This window comes from Drosophila novamexicana, unplaced genomic scaffold, assembly GCF_003285875.2.
Source record: "Drosophila novamexicana strain 15010-1031.04,08,12 unplaced genomic scaffold, DnovRS2.1 tig00000689-arrow-pilon, whole genome shotgun sequence".
Lineage (NCBI taxonomy): Eukaryota > Metazoa > Arthropoda > Insecta > Diptera > Drosophilidae > Drosophila > Drosophila novamexicana.
The window spans coordinates 2412701-2432744 of record NW_020824818.1 but is presented as its reverse complement, the minus strand read 5'-3'; the positions used below and the strand labels follow the sequence as shown (position 1 = coordinate 2432744).

Below are 20044 nucleotides of genomic sequence, written 5' to 3'. Positions count from 1 at the left end.
AGGTTTTCTTTTTGTAATAGAATAATTTATTTTAAGGATCTTGTGGACTAAAGAGACAAATTTAAAGCAAACTTACCCCCAAAACAAGCCCTCAGTCCTGTAGAACAGCTGTTTTGCCTAGCTTATTGCTCTCGCTCTTTTTGGTCTCGGGAAACTCTCACTCGTCACAGCTGTCATACACACCTGGTCGTGCTGGGGGTAGTTAATCTACAGCTCTAACTGTAAGACTTAATATACAATACTCTCTCACACACACACTCTCACTCTCTCTCTCTCTCTCTTTGCCCTCTTGATAAATGCGTATTAAATGCATTCATATTGTATGGGTAGATTAAGTTAATTGGGCTGCATTATCAAAAACGCTCAGCAGCCGGCCGCATGCCGGCTTTCGCGCAGTTGACGTAATCTCTCCCACTCTCCCTCTCTCTCTCTCTCTCAGGCGTCTCTGCCAATAGCCGCCCTCTTTTCATATGTAAAATTGGGGCAACGCATGCGTCGCTCTCCCGACGCCGCTCAGCGTCGCTCATTGTTCTCGTGGGGTCAGCGCACATGTGAGTACTAAAATTCCTGCTCCCTCACGTACCCTCTCTCACTCTCACTCTCTCTCTCTCTCACTCTCCGCCTATTATTCGATTTGTGGGTCTCGGTTGTCACAAATTTCGCGCGTTTGCCGCAGTTGCCGTTTTCTTGTCACTTCGTGCGCTCGTGCGTTCGGTATGCATAGTCGGAAAATTAATTTTTGTAATTAAATAGTATTATTGTTGTTACTATATTCATAGTTTAGTCGCGCCTCTATTAAGCACAACAATTAAAACAAATCGCAACCAATTAAATTGTCGCAAAAACGTGAGTGCGCAAATCTAGACAAAAGAGCAGCTCCGTCCCTGGGTGCGTCCTGCGTCACAACAACAAAGAACGGACAAAAGTACACAATAAAAGGAAAAATTAACAAAAACAACAACAACAACAGCAACATAATGCGAATAAGTGTGCTAAAAATCAATTGTAAGTAGCCAAGTGGAGTGCCAAAATGCTGTAATAAAGCTAAAAACAGCAACAAGAATAAATAAAAGAATCGTTAAAAAAAATATTAACAAAAATAAGCTCAAAAAAAGTTAAATCTTTGGGTCAGCGTTAATTTACTGGGCCCAGCCAGCAGTACGCTTAGTATGTCAAAACCGAAATCCAATGAGGAATGCATAAAAAACATCTAAAGTGCATCCAAGTGCCGAAAAAATGAATAAAAACACGCTCTCACACAAAATAAAGTCTTGAGAATGCAATAAAATATAAACGACAAGCTTAAGTCTGAGTATTAATAAAAAACTACAATGTTAATATGTGTGTGCATGTATATAAGCCCCAAAAATAATAACATCCAATTGGTGCACATGAAAAAACAAGCACAAGTAGAAACAGCAAAAAGATATGCGACGATGCATCCCATACAACATTTAAAATTTGTGCTCTTGCTATGTGTGTTTCAACTGAATATACATATACCCTTTAAAGGACTTGTACAGGAATGTAGTACCTAATTTAAAATAAAGTTCAAACTTTTAAAGTAACACAGCTGTTTAAAGGCCTTTGAAATTAAGGAATATGCAAATGACTAGATACAAAATATTATAAGAATAGAATAAATTATTCTATTACAGTAGGTATAACTCATTCCTAAGTAACTTGGTTCGGTTCTAAAAGAATTTCAACTTACTTAAAATAATGTGTACTGTATGGAAATAAATAAATATTGAATGAAACTTTAATTAAAATATAACATTTTATTTGATTTATTTAATCATATTGCGTTTTACTGTTCCCTCAAAAACGTGCACCTTATCAATCATATAAATATTAATTAAACTTCACATTAACGTATCAAGCTTAAGGTTTCTTTTATTCCTTTATATATATAAAAACAAATAGTAAACGTTTGTCATGTTTAATACTGTAATAATTACAAGTTTACAATAAAATATTGGTTTTAAAGAGTATTCATATTTCGTCGCTAGCTCAACACAATATTTGTTGTTATTTATAAAGCGTTGCAGCGACAGCTGCCCTTTGGCAGCGTTTCTGCTTGCTCTCTCCCGCTCTCTCTCTCTCTTCGTGCAGTTGCCATTTCCGTTGCTATCTGTCGCGCGGCGCTTGACTCTCGCTCATTCTACACTCCAGGGGTGAATTGTCTGCCGCCTCGTCGCACTTCTTTCATTTACTGGTGATTCCTTAAATGCGATCGCTGCACACACTTCACGCTCGGCACTCCCCACGTGTTGTTGTTTTTTATTTATATGTATATATATACATAAATACGTAATATGCATATATATAAATTGTATGTACTTAGATTACATCGCTTTGGCTGCCTCGCCTCAGATGCAGCAGCTGCTGCACTGATAAGCGCCTTCAATCATTTTGCGCCAGTTTTATAATTCATTGGAGCCAAGTGCCAAAGTTCTATTGTGCCGGGCGTCAACTGGATAAATTATATACACGCAATTGTTCTTTCATTCGTGCGGGAAATTAAGTTGGTCCATGATCATTATTAGGTTCCAAGTGGCCACTTGGGGCACGTGATAAACACAACAAATCCATGATTTCTGGTGCTCTCAACAAGTTTATCTTTCCTGCACTTCAGACTCGCTTGTAATTATGAAAGAATTATCATAAGCTACAGTTCTAGAGCTCATTAAATACATTTATGGATTCTCTTGTCAGATAATGTATGAGCCAAGATCTCTTATCTTATAAGAGTTAATAATAGTACCTATGTGCAACGTCTTATGCGTCTTTTTTAGTAGGTTTGTTCACGTCAATATAGTCATAATTACTGCTGCTTAGATAAAGAAGTTTTAAGAGATATATAATCCTGATGAACCATGAAACAATATCTAAATTTTATATTATGCAAAAATACAAGTTACTTGAGAATCTGTTAAAATTTGTATTTATCTATGAAGAGAAAATGAAGTTAAGTTCAACAAACTATGCTATAAAATTCAGTTACATGTTTCAGCTACAAATGTTCTTAAAGGCCTACAGACTTCTGAATGAATCATGAATCATGAAATGAATCAATTAAGCGTATTGTGTAATACCTTTTATCACACGTGAATAAGCTACGACTGATGAAGCCAACATTTGTTCATATGTTGTGTTTTGCCTGAGGCTGGCTTTTTTTAAGGCAAATAAAAAACTTCCATCAGTTCTTTTAAGCCTCGTATAATCAATCGATTATTTTCTTAAACAATCAAACTGAAATTCCGCAACCCTTTGACCCATTTGTGACAACAATACCACCATGATGTTTCTTTCTCTTTCCACCTATTGGCGACGTTTTGTAATGTAATTATATATATGTATATGACTAATGTAATTTTCTGATTGGATATTTTACATTATAGAAATGCTGGCTACAAGAAATATAAATAGAAAATAGTAAAAACATTTGCCTAATGTGCATTTGTAATTCTGAACTAAATTCAATTTTCAGCAACAAATTGAAACACATGCTCGCAAATCATGAGCTAGATAACAATGCAAGTGATAAGGTCATGTATATTTTATCTTCGCTGTCAACAAAGCAAACAAAAAACTAAAAAATAAGAATAACTTTGGCAAGCCGAAATTTTAATACCCTTATAGACGTTTCCCTCGTTAAACAGAACATTTGCCATACAAGCCTACTTTTCAACGATCATTCCTATAGATATATGATATAGTGGTCCGTTTCGGCCAGTTCAAACATATATATTGCCTGCTACAGGAAGGCGAAACTATGCCAAGTTTCAAGACGATAGCCTTAGAACTAAGATACTTTTTTGCATAGACACAGACAGACGGAAGGATGGAAAGACTCGTCTGTTGGTGCTTTATGAGGTCAGAGATGTCTCCTTCTAAGCGTTACCCATTTCATGACAAAGTTATAATACTATCAGCAAGGGTATAAAATTCTAACGAGCAGTCAACAAAATGTTGACGACGTCCAACTAATGATGGATCTGAAAATATCAAAATATCAGCTAAAAGTTCTGCAGTAGGGACGTCTGACTAGGACTTAACCAAAAAGCTGAGCTGCCTTTTCATGCATAGACAAAACCAACAATATATATACACGTATACGTAGCACAATGTATGGCAAATGCCAACTTGATTAACTTCGGGACTTCGGTGCTTATGGTCCGATCTCTACAAAAATTGTAGAGCATACAAATTGCAATTCATTCACGATCGACTCAGCTCATCACAACAAAAAACTGTCTATTACATTCAGTACAAGAACATTGTCAGCTTTCGCCCATATAAAAAGCACAAATTGTTATCACATAGCACAGAAATTTGTTATCAGGCGATAAAATGTTACCTTGCTGTTGGGTTCCTACCCTATATTGACGTTAGATACTTTTTGCACTACGAATTGATACTATTTTTTTACTGCTTATAAACCAATTACTAAGAAGATAGCTGAAAACAACTAAAGTACGAGTTGGTGACGTGTTACAGCGCTGGATAAGACGTAATGCTGCCACATGAGAGCGGATGTGTAGAAAAATAAAAAGCAAAACTTATGATAACAGTTTCCATGGTCAGTTCCTCTAGCGCGTGATAACAGTGAAGTTGTACTTGCTGAAGCATATACTATTTAAAAATATATATATATACATTTTTTGTCACGTTTATCTGGCGGCATAACAATTGAAAGTAAGGGAAAAATATATATAAATATATATAAAGGCAAACACACAGACAACTATTTAATTAAATTCTTTTTGTTTTTTTTGTTTTTTTTTTCATTTTACCCAGAGTCGCAAAGCGTGGCCGGTTTTATTGGTTAACCGGCGCTCCAAACACAAAACAATTGAACAATTGGTTTGTTGTCAGCGCGCCCGTGTTTAAAAATATCCAACTCTCCACTGTGAATGAACTGTCACGGTATTGTGACCCAGGGCGGGCACTGATATGTTTACCATTAGATAATCATTTCATTACTTTGAAACATTTTCAAAATATCTATTACGCCTCATATAATTGCTATTTTAAATTGTAAATAGCTTACAATAAAATGTTAATAGATAAAAAGTTTGTAATTTTTTTTTTTTTGGCAAATTTGATCTTATTTGCTGAAGCATGTCCTCCACAGTCAGATTATTTGATGTATGTGAGTTTTTTAAGAGCTCTCAAAAGTGCCAAAGTACTCAGTTATTAATATCGAATACATTTTGGAATATTCAATTAAATGAGTTGTCTATGTGACTAAATGCGGACAATTGAAAAAGTGAAACATTTGTAATTGGAGGTTGTATGAAAGTTTTTTGTTTAACGTCCGATTGGTTTCAACATCATTTTCAAAAGGTCTTTGAAAGAATTTATTTTATACGTACCACGGGCATATTCGCTAGTTTTAAATATATTTGGACTAAGCTAACTTATATATCATACACTAGTTAATTCTTAAATGAAATATTTTAAGTTTAATATTAAGTTTTAGATAATATGTAAAATAGTTAATTTAATTATAGTCGAAAATCTTATTATTACTTATAATTTGACTTTTTAAATATAGATTTAACCTTTTTTATATTATTTAATAATTGAAATTAGCTAGACTAAACCTTTTCGGTCAATTTAAATAGTCTTGAATGTAAGATACATTTAAATAAGATTTTGTTGCCTTAAATTTAATAATATTTGGCCGTCCTTTTGTGTATTAAATCTTATGGAAAAAAGATACAACGATTAGCTGGAAATCAATAAATGGACTTCATTAATCATTCACTTATGTATATGTGCGATAAAGGTAGACGACCTAAATAGTGATTATAACGAATAGCACAGTTGATAAGCTAATTGTTTCTAAATAACAATGAAACCACAATAATTGATGGCAAAAAAGCTTTGAATTAGAGACACGTTGCAAAATGAGTTCATTTATGTGTTTATTCGGACGCAAAAATTAAATTGCAATTTACTGTTGCAAATATTAAAAATAATTTTAGCTCGTAGCGGCTTGTTGAGCTAAATATAGACTTAAATTTCGAATTATTTGTTTACATTGCACTAGTTTTTATGGCTTTGGCATATGCAAAGCAACTCGTTGATAAGCAATTTATGTAATTTACGTTTAATTGCAATGCCTTTTCGAATGCAAAACTGTTTTCAGCAAACACAATTGCCGTGACACGAATTTCCAGTTGGGGAAACTGTTGAAATTGGGAGAATAACAATAAGGTATTTCATGTCTACATTTAATTAATTTGCAATTACAATTGCAATTTAAATTGCCGGCACATTAACGTGGACATCTGCCCATCAATTGAGGCATGCCCCGTGGCCGGTAGCCGCTAGCTCGTACAATTGCAATCACCACCCGCCCACACAATGCAATTGAACCCATTTGACTTTGCGGTTCCACGATTGCATTCAGCTCTCCAGTCCATAGACCAATTGTTACAATAGACTCGTTTTGCTTAAATTCTCTCGCAGCATGTTCCATCATGGCTCCAGTTTTATTAGTTATATATATCCTACCATCATAATCTACGGAATCCTTAATTCTGTTTGACATTTTGACAAGTTATTTATTTAGTTATTAACCAATGCTGATAGCTTTTTAAAGCTTTTCTTTTTAATATGAGGCTTAGAGAAAACATGAAAATCGTATTGCATTTTCTACGGGTTCTCACAAAAAAAGGCTTATAGAATCGCAAGAAGGAGCGGACAGTCAATAATTTCTACAATCACATTCTTTAAATTTAGTTATTTCTTTCAGAGATTATAAATGTAATAACCGACACCTAGATCTGCGAAGCAAGTTATGACATTGCAAATTAAATTTTACAAATTGTTTTTGGGGCCGTTTAAGCAAATTTACGTGTACAATTGAATATGGGCTCTAGATATAAGAGGCTTTCGCTAATATTGACCAAACAAAGGCCGAATATAACGACAGTTTTGTGGACGGGTCTTAGAACTAAGTAGATTTTCGGCTAACAAATCCATACATTGCATGGGCCTTGGGCCTTATATAAGTTATATGCCGAACGAATTGAAACTTACAACTTATTTTGAGTATATAATAAAGAAGAACTTACCTCCTACAATTTACTTGTGCTTGTGTTTAATAAAATACCCGAATTTTGTTTTAAACTGAACGAGTTCTCATTCAAAACCATGTTTAGAGTGACACTTGTAATTACTTTTTACTTGTTATCAATTAATAATTGAAATGGTACTCTTACACTCTATAAAAACAATGCATTAATATTAGCTTATGTGTACAAAAAAGAATTGTTAATAATTTCTTAACTATATGTAAACTTGTTCAAAGCTGAAGAAAAACGTTCTTAGGCAACAATTTAATATTGTTTTGTTGTTAGCAATCAATCAGATATTACCGACGAGACGCATTATCTTGCCCGCAGACCCACACCTCACATGTGGACATTTTAAAGGCTGGTCTCACTTGAAAATTTCGCCCTCTATTATCACATATTGATGGGCAGTCATAAAGGCAAAACTAAATAATCAACTGATAAGCCCAACAGTGGCTGATAAAGCGCATATGATTCATTTCGGCAGTGCCCATGGCTCAGATCAATTAGCTTAATTGCATGAAAGATAAACGACTCCTCATAACAATGCAAACCATATGCCAAACTCAATTCCAAATGGTTTGCTTTCTGTTTTCCACTGATAATGCGGCACGCTGTAAATTTTGCTATTTCCATTTTCATTTCGCTACGACATTATTCTAGCAACAACAACAACAACAACATGAAGCACTGATGATTGCAGTTTACGTTGCTTTAAGAACCACAGCTCATATGCATCGTGGGCTCAGTTGTCGCTCGCAAGCGAATCGTGCCACTCGTAAAACACTCATTCATTTGTGAATAGTAAAAACCTTTATGACAATGTTTAAACAAATTTGATTTCAATTTAAATAACAGCCACAAAACAGGTAAACTAATACAGCGCAGGTGTAAGCTGTAAGCTAACCATCTAATTATTGTTTTTCAAGTGTTTTAAACAACGTTTACAAAAGTTCTTTAAATCAACAAGTTAAAACAAAACTGTTTAGAAAAGTGTTGATAGTAACAGGAAATGTGTAGACACGTTAAAAAACATAAAAAATACAATATATTAAAACTTCAATAATTCATATACACATACGGATAATACCCAGCTTTACCCGTGCCGATTTATTTCCTTAAAATTTCCTATTACTTTTTTTACACATTCTCCGCCAAAGCAAAAAGCATTTCCCGTATGACTATAACAGCTTTGAGAATAAGCATAAGACCGGTAACAAAACTTGCGCTTACAAAAGCTTTGATCCGCATGTTCCATCAGAAAAGTGCGAAAAACGTCTCAATTGAATGTTCAAAAGCACCTTTCAAATAGACTTTAAGGCCAATCGCACGTTAACCAAAAAACTATCCTTCAAACGTTCTCCGACAGTTTAAGATATATAGAGGTACAAAAGACGAAGAAGTTGAAGAAGGTAATACCGGATATCATCTATACCAAAAAATTTGGATGTATTTGCACTCCATTTATACCACATAATTAAGTTATGACTTTCTTTGGATTATGCATGCCACATATATAACAAAAGTTAGCTTAAAATATTTTTTAAAAATAATTCAAATATATATAGTTAAATTTGTTGGTGTATTTTCTATTGATTCCAAAATTACGGCTCATAATTTCAATTTTCACACCCTCTCAAAGATTGAACAAAGCGTTAAATTTCTGTAGTTAAATGTTTGAAGTATTTATGGCTGTGACCCAAATATGATTTGCATATAGATCCAAAATTACATTTTGCCCATGATATTTGTTAAGTTAAAATAAGTGTGTCTTTGAACTTAAGACCCGAACTAACAAGTTGACGTGAAATTAACTAAATAAATATGTAAATGTGCAAAAATGTTTATGTTTACAATATAGAAAAGATCAAAAGTAAAATATCTAACTGGCAAGACTAAGACTCGCATATGTGAATGTCAGAAACAATAAGAAGCAGCAGACTCTTGACCCAGTTGAGCGCACAGGTAATCAGATGTAACACACGTGCAAGAGATAATTAATTGTTATCAACACCAACGCATAGCAGAATGCATGAAAATGGGAAAATGAGCAAAAAACAAAGCAAGAGATATAAACGAAGTAATAAGTAAAAGATGCAAAAAATTGAGCAAATGGAAAACGTTGCAGCTGAGCTTAGTGCGATTCGAATGATTCAATTGTCACGTTTTCGCATATTTAATAATCCAGTCATGTCTCGAGCATCGCACCATTGCACAATTCTCAGGTAGAAGACACTTGTAATTGAGAGACAGACAAGTGCAGAAGACACGTTAAAACTGTAGAATTCTGCAGGCTTATAGAACGGACTTCAATTTACTTTTACTGGTCCACGCCTGTGAGGAATACCAAAGCTTAACCATTTATTTGAACTGATATTAAAAGCATGTTTTCTCGATTATCTTGCAGAAGATGTAAAACGCACAGAAACTAGGAACTTCACCTACGTAACGCAACCAAAGAGGCTCAAGGCCCCCCATAAACCCAAAGAGTAGGTGCCAAGCATAGAGGTTGCCATACATTGCCCACATCCCTCAAAGCCTCCTAGCTTATAGCACGTAGCACAAGTTAAAGCCAAATGACTGCAAATAGCCTACTGGGACGATCCTTACTTAATGAAGGTAAGTTGCTTAAAGAGCATGCAAACATTTAAGTTCCACATGAACTTCATTTCACAATAGAAACAAAATTTGATCGAGTCACTCTTGACTCTACGGACTCAGAAATACCCTATATGCAGACATGCACAATCAGAAAAAAAAGAGCGAAATATAGAAATGGAAATTTAGAAATTCGCCAATGCAATCGGGCCTAAAGCCATTTGCCCTATTGTTTTTCAAATAGATAGTTTTCATTTAAAGCAGCTAAAGATTTCTCAAATATAGATAAATGTAGATGTAAATATGTAGAGAATATTTTCCGCAAATTATACTTTTTTTTATAAAAGAAAATATATTCTGAAAATTATACTTTTTTCATAAAATTATAAAAACGGTTTTGAAAATTTGAAATATTTGAATTTAAAACTTAGGAAACTTGTTTTTGTTTGAGTGTATCTGAATAATTTTTGCAACAGCTGCGCATCTTCTTTTCACATTGGTACTATATGAAAAATTTAATGTTCGTCGTATTATCCGATCGTTGTTTACACTAATTTATACAGTATACAGTACATAAATATGGCATATGAGCATATACCAGAAATCGTACTCAAAGAGTTTAACCCTTTCAAAACTCTTTCGATATTTATTGATTTTTGGAAATGAACGAATGTAATCAGTAGGGTTAATAAAAGCAAAACTATTCTCCCTCCCATCTAATTTTAAGATGTATGAAAATGGTTCTCAAAAATAAAAGATACATATATAAATTCTGGATATATACGCGATTTTTCGATAAAAGAAAACCAACTGATCTGTGGCATTCTTTATTTTCAGGACGTTCCAACAAACGTTCCTTCGTCTCACTGATCGTCGGCCTGGTCGTTGGCTTCTGTCTGGCCGAGCTATTTGTGTACTCATCGACGCCGGAACGTGGCGAGTATGTGCCGTACGATGGCCATCGGCATGGCGATGTCAACGATGCGCATCACAGTCACGACATGCTGGAGCTGGCTGGTCCAGAGCAGGATGTGGGCACGCACGAGCATGCGCACGAGAATACCAGCATTGCGGAGAAGCTGTACAGCGAAGTGCGAATTCTCTGCTGGATCATGACAAATCCCGCCAACCACCAGAAGAAGGCGCGCCACGTAAAACGCACCTGGGGCAAGCGTTGCAATAAGCTGATCTTCATGAGCTCCGCCAAGGATGAGGAACTGGATTCTGTGGCATTGCCCATTGGCGAGGGACGCAATAATCTGTGGGGCAAAACAAAGGAGGCGTACAAGTACATCTACAAGAACCACATCAACGATGCGGACTGGTTCCTAAAAGCAGACGACGATACCTATACGATTGTTGAGAATATGCGCTACATGCTATATCCCTATAACCCCGAGACGCCCGTCTACTTTGGCTGCAAGTTCAAGCCGTACGTTAAACAGGGCTATATGTCCGGTGGCGCCGGCTATGTGCTCAGTCGGGAGGCAGTGCGTCGCTTTGTCGTGGAAGCATTGCCCAATCCCAAGTTATGCAAAAAGGACAACACCGGCGCCGAGGATGTGGAAATGGGCAAGTGCATGGAGAATGTTAAGGTTTTAGCGGGCGATTCCCGTGATGCCAATGGACGTGGACGCTTCTTCCCCTTTGTGCCGGAGCATCATTTGATACCCTCGCACACGGACAAGAAGTTCTGGTACTGGGAGTATATCTTCTACAAAACAGACGAGGTGAGATATTACAAATTATATTCGGCTGTGCCCGGCTCAGATCTTCCATCACTTTTCCATTCATATCCCGCGAAGATATATGGATTATTGAGAATTGGTTAAATGCGCTTTCAATCAATACTCACAAAGAACAAAGAACTTTCAAACATATATTCATACTAACTCATGAATTCTTCATCTTTTTCTACAGGGTCTGGACTGCTGTTCGGATAATGCCATATCATTTCATTATGTGTCGCCCAATCAAATGTATGTGCTAGACTATTTGATATATCATCTGAGGCCATATGGCATAGTTAATTCGCCAGATGCTCTACCCAATAAGCTGGGGCTGGGCGAATTGATGCCGGCGCCCAAAGAGACCAAGGAGCTGGAAGAATCAAATACTGCCGAAACACAAAAGCAAGCGCAGTGATTACAGACCGATGTTATGTGTATATAAAACTTTTGTAAATATCGAACTTAGCTTAACATACTTTGCCATTTCCATATGTTGTCTCTTGTTTTAGTAAAACACGCTCAGGCTATGTTAATTAAATGCTCTTGAATTGCGACTCTTTTGTACAAAAATACCAAAACCAGAATGATTGAGTGCTGTTAGTTTAGTTTGTAATAAAGTCTGCGCAATTATCATTTATAATATATACTTATTAATAGATGTAGATACATTTGATTAGGTATTTATAATGCAAATGCCACATAATTAGCTCTTAAGACAACGCAAATAAGTTAAACATACACATACCTACTGGCCCATTTAGTTAGCAATAAACAATAAGTTTAAAATTGACATAAATCTTTCGATAAGCTTTAATACGTACATATATAAACATCGGCAATGCTACTGAGAAAATGTATTACACTTTACCATTAACTCTTAAATATTTAATAAAATATTGTATTACAAGTGGAATACATGTTTGACTTTTGAAAGATTTTCTTAAGCATTAACATTTTTCTAATAACCAGAAGTAAGGAAATTTTTAAATTCAAAATTGTGCAGTTATGTGTGTACACTGCTTGGCAAGCAGTAAACATTAACTGTAAATATATAACGGCATTAGGAACTGCTTCAATTATGCACTGCTTGAGCTGGTTCATACGTTAACCTTTTCACAAACTTATTGAGTGAAAAATGTTTTTAATTTTTTTTTATATATAAAAGCTGTTTTAACCAGCCCATAATGACAAAACATTAAATAAACTCTTCAATGCTCTGAAAATAATAACTTTGTTTATGTATATCAATAAAATTTTTAAAAAAAATTGTAAAGGAAATTTTAAAATAAAATGCACAAGCTCAGTATTTGATACTAAGCTTTGCTCGACTATTATATTTTGACGTTAAAAAACTCACTTAAACCAATTTTCATATTTTATTTTAATTTTTAATGTCATCCGTCAACAATAAAATAAATTGTACCAAATTTGCCAATATCAAAAAAAGGTTTACCCTTATACTTATTATATAGTTTGGTTCAGTTACAGATTTGTTTTTTTTTTTTTTTGCAACTGATTATATTTTTATACCATTGTCAAGGCTATTAAATTTATGTCATAAAATGACAGGATCAACAGACTTGTTGACTTTAAATCGGTCGAAAAGTTTTTGTATAACAATATTTCGAAGATATTTTCATCAAACTTATAATTTACGAGCTTCACTATTCTCATACATCTGCAAGACCGTAAGGATATTAAATCTTTGACATGCGAAAGATATCCTTACTTTCTTGTGATTATTTTTATATAATTTTTTCTTATTTTATATGATTGCATTTTAATTTTATTTTGTAGCACAGTGCACTTAAAGACCTTCAGACACGGTCGCCTGCGTTCTGTTCATTTATAAAAATGTTTATACATATATTTGATTAGCTTTAGTAATGCACATGAAACGACATCCGAAAGATACCCCAACACGTTTTCATTTCAATTTGTACAATTGGTATAAATTTACTCCCAAGTTTAACAAATATAAGCTTGCATAGGCTCGAGTAAATAAAATTACCTCCCCGAATGGAGCCTATAAGAACCGAAGTAAAGGCAGTTTATAATCCTAGTCATTTCGAAAATACGCGTCGTTTCGGTTCTGAGAAACAATCATACACGAGGACGTAGTTAAAATGTTTGCTAACCATAGACGATTTTTTGAAACTCATTTGCTCTGCACCCTCATCGCGGGTCTAGTCTTGGGCTGCTGTTTGACTCAACTTATCTATAAAAAAAACGTTCCTGTGGAAAACCATCATCGGCATTACGAACTAGAGAGACTCTCCCTAGCAGAGCAACTGAAGAAGGAGGTGCGTGTGCTCTGCTGGATTATGACAAATCCTAACAATCACAAAGAGAAGGCTCTCCATGTCAAACGAACCTGGGGCAAACGCTGTAATATTCTCCTGTTCATGAGCTCCGGAGTGGATAATGAGCTACCCACGGTGAAGTTGGATGTGGGAGAGGGTCGAGAGAATCTTTGGCGCAAAGTGAAGGAGGCATTTAAGTATGTGTACAAGCATCATTACAACGATGCGGATTGGTTCTACAAGGCAGATGATGATACCTATGCGGTTGTCGAGAATTTGCGCTATATGCTATATCCCTATAATCCCGACGCGCCAATATATTTTGGCTTCAAGTTCAAACCTTTTGTGAAGCAGGGTTACATGTCAGGAGGAGCAGGTTATGTGCTGAGTAGGGAGGCACTGCGGCGATTTGTTGTTGAGGGTATACCCGATCGCAAGAAGTGTCTGCCTGGCACCGTTGTAAACGAGGATATTGAAATCGGGAGAACCATGGAGAATCTAAATGTGACCGCGGGCGATTCTCGTGATGATCATGGACGCGGCCGCATGTATCCATTTGCGCCCAGAGATCATTTAACTGCCAAAGTTGATACGACGTTCTGGTACTGGAAATACATATACTATAATACGACAGATGTAAGGTGTTACTTGACTTTCAAACTACTTCAACCTAATGGAACTCTCTTTTAGGGTCCCAATTGTATGGCAGATACGGCTATATCATTTCATTACATCTCGCCCAAGGAAATGTATGTACTAGACTTTTTAATTTATCATCTTAGACCCTTTGGCATTATCAATGAACAACTGCCGTTGCCCAAAAAACTGGCTGTAGGGGAATCTATGCCCGAGCGAAATACAACAGGACTGCAAATAGCACATTGACGGATCTTACGTATCATATTATTCAATAAAATATTATGAATTTGACTTTCCATGAAGATGGTAATATATTTTTCACATGCAATATATAACACATAGAAGCAACCGTTTCGCAAATTTCCACAGGTCCGTCTAATTGTTGTAGGCTCTACATATGTCGGAATCTGTCGGATCGGTCCACTATAATATAAAGCTGCCAGAGAAACGAAAGGGAATCAAGATCCCAATACCATATTACAAAGTTCTATAGAAGGAATTTGTCTAAAAAATGTTTTTTAGTATATCAATATTTTATGTTCACCTAGATATTTTCATCAAATAAAGAATTTATGATGTTACGTTTTTGGCTCAAGTTTATGTTAAATAATTAAATTTAATATTAAAAACATTTTTGACTTGAAAAATAGAGACAATTTTTGGCATATGCTAATAAAGCCACGATTTTTGTAAATACGAATGATGCTGAGCAAACTACAGCTTATAAATAAGACAAAATAGTATTAGGCAGAAGAAAATGTTTTGAGGCGAATGTAGAGATGACATTTATTTATCAGTGTGTTCAGGAAAATTATCATTGAGGGATTAACAAACGTAATTAACAGCAAAATATATTGCAAATTTCATTAAGATCGCTTAAAAAACATAAAAGATTAATTTGTTAAATAAATCGTTAATAAGTCTCTTGACAGCTATCGCAAAGCGCAAGCTTTACTAAATTTCTAAATAGAAGAGCAATTGCGATTCTATTTTCCTTGGTTAATTTTTTGCTTGAAGATCGAATTCATAATATGGCTGTAAGCTATGACGCGATGGACAGCAGTTCGCTCGGTTGCAGGAGGTTCCGGGTTCTAGGGTTCTAATAATGCTAGGTAAATCAAAATGTGATATTTGCAATCGAGCTGCATTTGGTGTTGGTGGAAGAGGGTCCAGGGTAGACCCTTGTCGGATACTCCCGAGCACTCTTATTATTAATTCAATTTGCTTATCTGTTGTTGTTAAACATCTCTCTGTTTCTCTCTCTCTCTCTCTCTCTCTCTCTCTCTCTCTCTCTCTCTCTCACACACACACACACACACACAATGTTTAAACAATTGTCTATTAAAAAGAGTTGCGTGTTGAAAGTCTCATAGACTTTATGATACGATGGCTTATCATATTTTTGGCCTAGTCGTAAAAGTGATGTGTGTCTGCTCAGTTCACATAAATAAGAAAATGTAATATTAGCTGCTATGAGGTCCTTAATTCTAATATTTAATATATTAGAAAAAAGAATAGTATCTGGTTTTCAAAAATCAACTTTTCCACATAAATGTATCTGAAAGGCAAGATAATGGTGAAATTTAGACTATTTGTCTTGTTTTATTGACGCAAGTGTCTGATATGAGAGAATTTTTTTTTGGGGAAATCAAACAGACGTTTACAGTTATAGGTAAAAGATCAAAATGCGGACACATTCACTGAGAAAAGGTATCGCAATAGGTCATAAAATACTAAATTAAATTTTAAAAATAATTCTTATGTAATAAATACGAATTTTAGCACTAAACAAGTTTTCCATACTTGTCGTGGGTTTATTTGTGACCATTTTCCTGGTAAAACTCTATTCAACGCCGCTTCGAATTGATTCCTTTGATACCTTTACCAGAGAGCATTTACAAACTACCGACAAGGATGTTAAACATGAACTAGTTCTCCAACAAAATGGAACTCATGCGAACTACCAAGAGAAGCGCATAAAAGTCAAGCCAAAACAACAATAAAGCATCTGAAAATCATGTTATATGTTAGAAAGCTTTATATATTTTTTGAAAATATGTTTAAAGTTAATCGAATAAGAAAACAAAATTCAACATTACCGGCTTCCGCCCATCTTAGTCTTGTGGCGAGCATCTTGATGCCGAAAAATAAAATGTTGTTCAATAAGTCTTTGACCAGCATTTTGCCTTTAATTTTGCGAAAAGAAAACCCTGTCTAAGCGAGCACCTCCAGAAATTGGAAGAGATGAAGAAAAAAAAAAACTTGAGCCGGGCAAAGCAGGGTAATACACCATGCCATTTGTCTATTAAACAAAATGCTTGTTCGGAACTAGTTTAGTTTAACAAAAAAAATGTTTTTTCCGAAATTCAATTAACCACAAACAAGCGTACATGGATTTCTTTGCAATTGTGTCTAAAAAACTTTTGCTGATAACTTTTTATCAAGTTGCTTTCAATTAAAAATCCTATCTACAGATTACCCCTTTACGTGCTCTTGCACGTTGGATAGTCTTCCAATTGCAAGATTGGTATTTTTTTTAGCTTTAATTTTATGCGGTTCGTAACTAGGTATTTATTTGCTTTAAAGACACCTGCTCATATCGAAAATAGTCACAGTTGTCACTCGTGAGCGCATAGTGAACATGCATAAGGAATTGGCATACAAACTTGTTAGAAATGTTTTTAAGAAAAATTGAACTTTGAGTTAAAATATTCAACTTTGAAACAAGATGTTCTTGTCGGGAGTTCCCGACTAATAAATACTCACACTCTCTTCTATCAAATATGAGCTCGTTTGCTTTAGCAGTAATAAATGTAAATTGTAAAATTAAAAAAAAATGTTCCCCCAATTGGACTTGAACCCAAAGCCGACCCAACTACTTGCTGCCGCCTAGACTCGACAGCCATTCCAATATCTATTTCAAGTCTCTAAGCTCTGAGATCGACGCGTTTATGCATACGGATAAAAGGAAAAACAGACAGACGGATATGGCTAGATCGAATCTAAGAATATATACACTTTATGAGCTCGGATATGCTCGGATGCTTCTTTCTGCCTGTTCAATACATTTGAATGAAAACTCTTCTTACCCATTTGTAATGGGTTAAATAGTTATAAAAGCAAATACAAAGTAATCGACCCACATAAGATAAAGACCTTTTTTTTCTATTTGCACAAGTGCTATCTAATACAAGTGCCTATTGTCACCCATAACTCAGGCAGTTTTCGGTTTAGAAGCTTAGTTGATTCTGCAACGTGAATTACTTCGGTTCGGTTTTTGGGGACGCGCTCTTTAATGATAAAGTATGTCAAATTAAGTGCATAATTATATTCAAATAAAACTCTTTATGTAAATACTCAAATAAGTAGGTCATATAAAATATCTACATGTACAAAGTGAAAGCATAGAATAATATACTAGATATGCAAAGCCAGTGAAGTTATTTTGAACTTAACAATTTCTTGGATTTGAAACAAAGCTGGTTTGCGAGTGTTTAGACAAGTGTCAAAGCTGGAAACGTCATACAAAATGGTTTCACACTCCGCTATTTACGAAGGTAAACGACACATGTTCCAAATAGAATTTAAATATGTTCTGAGACAATTGAAAATTTTTTAGCGCGTGCCTCTAAAACACGTTCATTGCTTACTCTTATGATTGGTTTTCTCATCGGTTTTTGCCTGGCTCAAATTATATCCTACATAACCATATCTGAAGGCATCAAATCTAACAACATCTTGGCTAGCAGCGAACCCCTTATCCAGCACAAGGAAGCCGAAGATATAATAGCAGATTTCCATGTGATTAAGCACGAGCATCCAAACGATGATTCTTCGCTGGCCGATAAGCTAAAGAAGGAGGTGCGTGTGCTCTGCTGGATTATGACAAATCCTAACAATCACAAAAAGAAGGCTCGCCATGTCAAACGAACCTGGGGCAAACGCTGTAATATTCTTCTATTCATGAGCTCCGGAGCGGATGATGAGCTACCCACGGTGAAGTTGGATGTGGGAGAGGGTCGAGAGAATCTTTGGCGCAAAGTTAAGGAGGCATTTAAGTATGTGTACAAGCATCATTACAACGACGCGGATTGGTTCTACAAGGCAGATGATGATACCTATGCGGTTGTCGAGAATTTGCGCTATATGCTATATCCGTATAATCCCGAGACACCCGTTCATTTTGGCTTCAAGTTCAAACCCTTTGTGAAGCAGGGTTACATGTCGGGAGGAGCAGGTTATGTGCTGAGTAGGGAGGCACTGCGGCGATTTGTTGTTGACGGCATACCCGATCCCAAGATGTGTCTACAAGAAACCGTCATCAACGAGGATATTGAAATTGGAAAATGCATGGAGAATCTAAATGTGACTGCAGGCGATTCCCGTGATACAAACGGACGCGGTCGCATGTTTCCCTTTGTGCCTGAGCATCATTTAATACCCAACAAAGACAAAGAGTTTTGGTATTGGAATTATCTTTTTTACAAGACGGATGATGTGAGTTCTAAGATTCAGTTAAGTAAATGATTGGGATCAATTGTTTTGTTTAAGGGTCTCGATTGCTGTTCGGATAATGCCATTTCATTCCACTATGTGGGCCCAAATCTGATGTATGCTCTAGATTATTTAATCTATCACCTAAAACCCTATGGAGTGGTAAGAACACAGCAACAGTTGCCAGCTAAGCTGAAAGTGGGCGAGTTCCTTCCGCCGCCAAAGGAGGAGCCCGCCAACAGCAACGAGGATTCCATCAATGATGAGGACAGGTTGGCGAATACAACAATTGTAACTCCGACAGAACCTGATGCGAGAGAAGTCAATTCGAAGGAAGCCGATTTAGAAGAGAAAAAGGGGCCGAAGGAGAGCTCAAAAATGGTAACAGAACTTAAAAAACTGTCAAGTGAAATAAAAAAACTTGAATATTTAAATGATCTATATACAGAAGAACATAAGAGCAAATAAAAACCCTATTTTATCATTGTAGGATTATCTATAAATAAAAATAAAATACGCTTACTTAATTAATAGCAGTAAGTCTCATTGCTCAATTGTCCTTTTGTGATTGCCCAGACTTTTTTTATGTGCAGAGTTAAGAGTTACGGGGTTTTTCGAAATTCCACCCGCATGTGTGGAAAAATCGCGAAAAATGTTTGAATGAAACTTTTTTGTTTACTCTACATAAAAACAAGTAAGAGGTTCTAGTCGGGAGCTCCCGACTAGGGGATACCCTGAACCCTCTTCTTCCAACATCAAATGCATATATATATTCTATTTTAGAAGCTATATGTCAAGTTTGGTGACTCTAGCTCTTATTATTTACCAAAATTGCTCAAAAAACAGGATATCGAAATAGATTTTTATCGATTGCCTGGAAACGGAATAAGTTATCGATTATCGGAAACAAACTCGATCTGCGCGGGAGCTAGGAGCATCTACATCTAAAATTTCATCGACTCGGTTATTGATACTGATCAAGAATATATATACTTTATGGGGTCGGAGATGCTTCCTTCTGCCTGTTACATACATTTGGATTTTGCACAAATATAATATACCCTTATACCCATTTTTAATGGGTTTAGGGTATAATAAAAACGAAATAGTACGTGTTTCAGAACAAAAGTTAACAAAAGTTAAATAAACGGAAATTTTTTATTCGAAACCTCTGGTTGCAACATTTGGG

General features: G+C 35.6%; 3 protein-coding genes across 4 annotated transcripts; all 3 read left to right on the top strand.

Moving 5' to 3' along the window:
• The first annotated feature begins 704 nt into the window (after window positions 1-704).
• Window positions 705-12535, top strand: LOC115763202 (glycoprotein-N-acetylgalactosamine 3-beta-galactosyltransferase 1). 2 transcript variants are annotated; one of them, XM_030705667.1, is made up of 4 exons: window positions 705-1005; window positions 9499-9710; window positions 10527-11419; window positions 11610-12535. In XM_030705667.1, the coding sequence occupies exons 2-4, from the start codon at window positions 9668-9670 to the stop codon at window positions 11832-11834; spliced, it is 1161 nt and encodes a 386-aa protein (XP_030561527.1). In that variant the 5' UTR covers window positions 705-1005; window positions 9499-9667; the 3' UTR covers window positions 11835-12535. The 2 variants fall into 2 exon arrangements, with proteins under 2 accessions (XP_030561527.1, XP_030561526.1); XM_030705666.1 differs by lacking the exon at window positions 705-1005 and adding an exon at window positions 7863-7960.
• Window positions 12536-13545: 1010 nt separating this feature from the next.
• Window positions 13546-14607, top strand: LOC115763273 (glycoprotein-N-acetylgalactosamine 3-beta-galactosyltransferase 1-like). Its single transcript, XM_030705752.1, has 2 exons — window positions 13546-14358; window positions 14413-14607. Exons 1-2 carry the CDS (start codon window positions 13546-13548, stop codon window positions 14605-14607), a joined length of 1008 nt encoding a protein of 335 aa, XP_030561612.1.
• A 3047-nt stretch (window positions 14608-17654) lies between these two features.
• Window positions 17655-19330, top strand: LOC115763135 (glycoprotein-N-acetylgalactosamine 3-beta-galactosyltransferase 1-like). The gene is made up of 3 exons (XM_030705579.1): window positions 17655-17918; window positions 17981-18858; window positions 18913-19330. The coding sequence occupies exons 1-3, from the start codon at window positions 17891-17893 to the stop codon at window positions 19321-19323; spliced, it is 1317 nt and encodes a 438-aa protein (XP_030561439.1). The 5' UTR covers window positions 17655-17890; the 3' UTR covers window positions 19324-19330.
• Window positions 19331-20044: the final 714 nt, after the last annotated feature.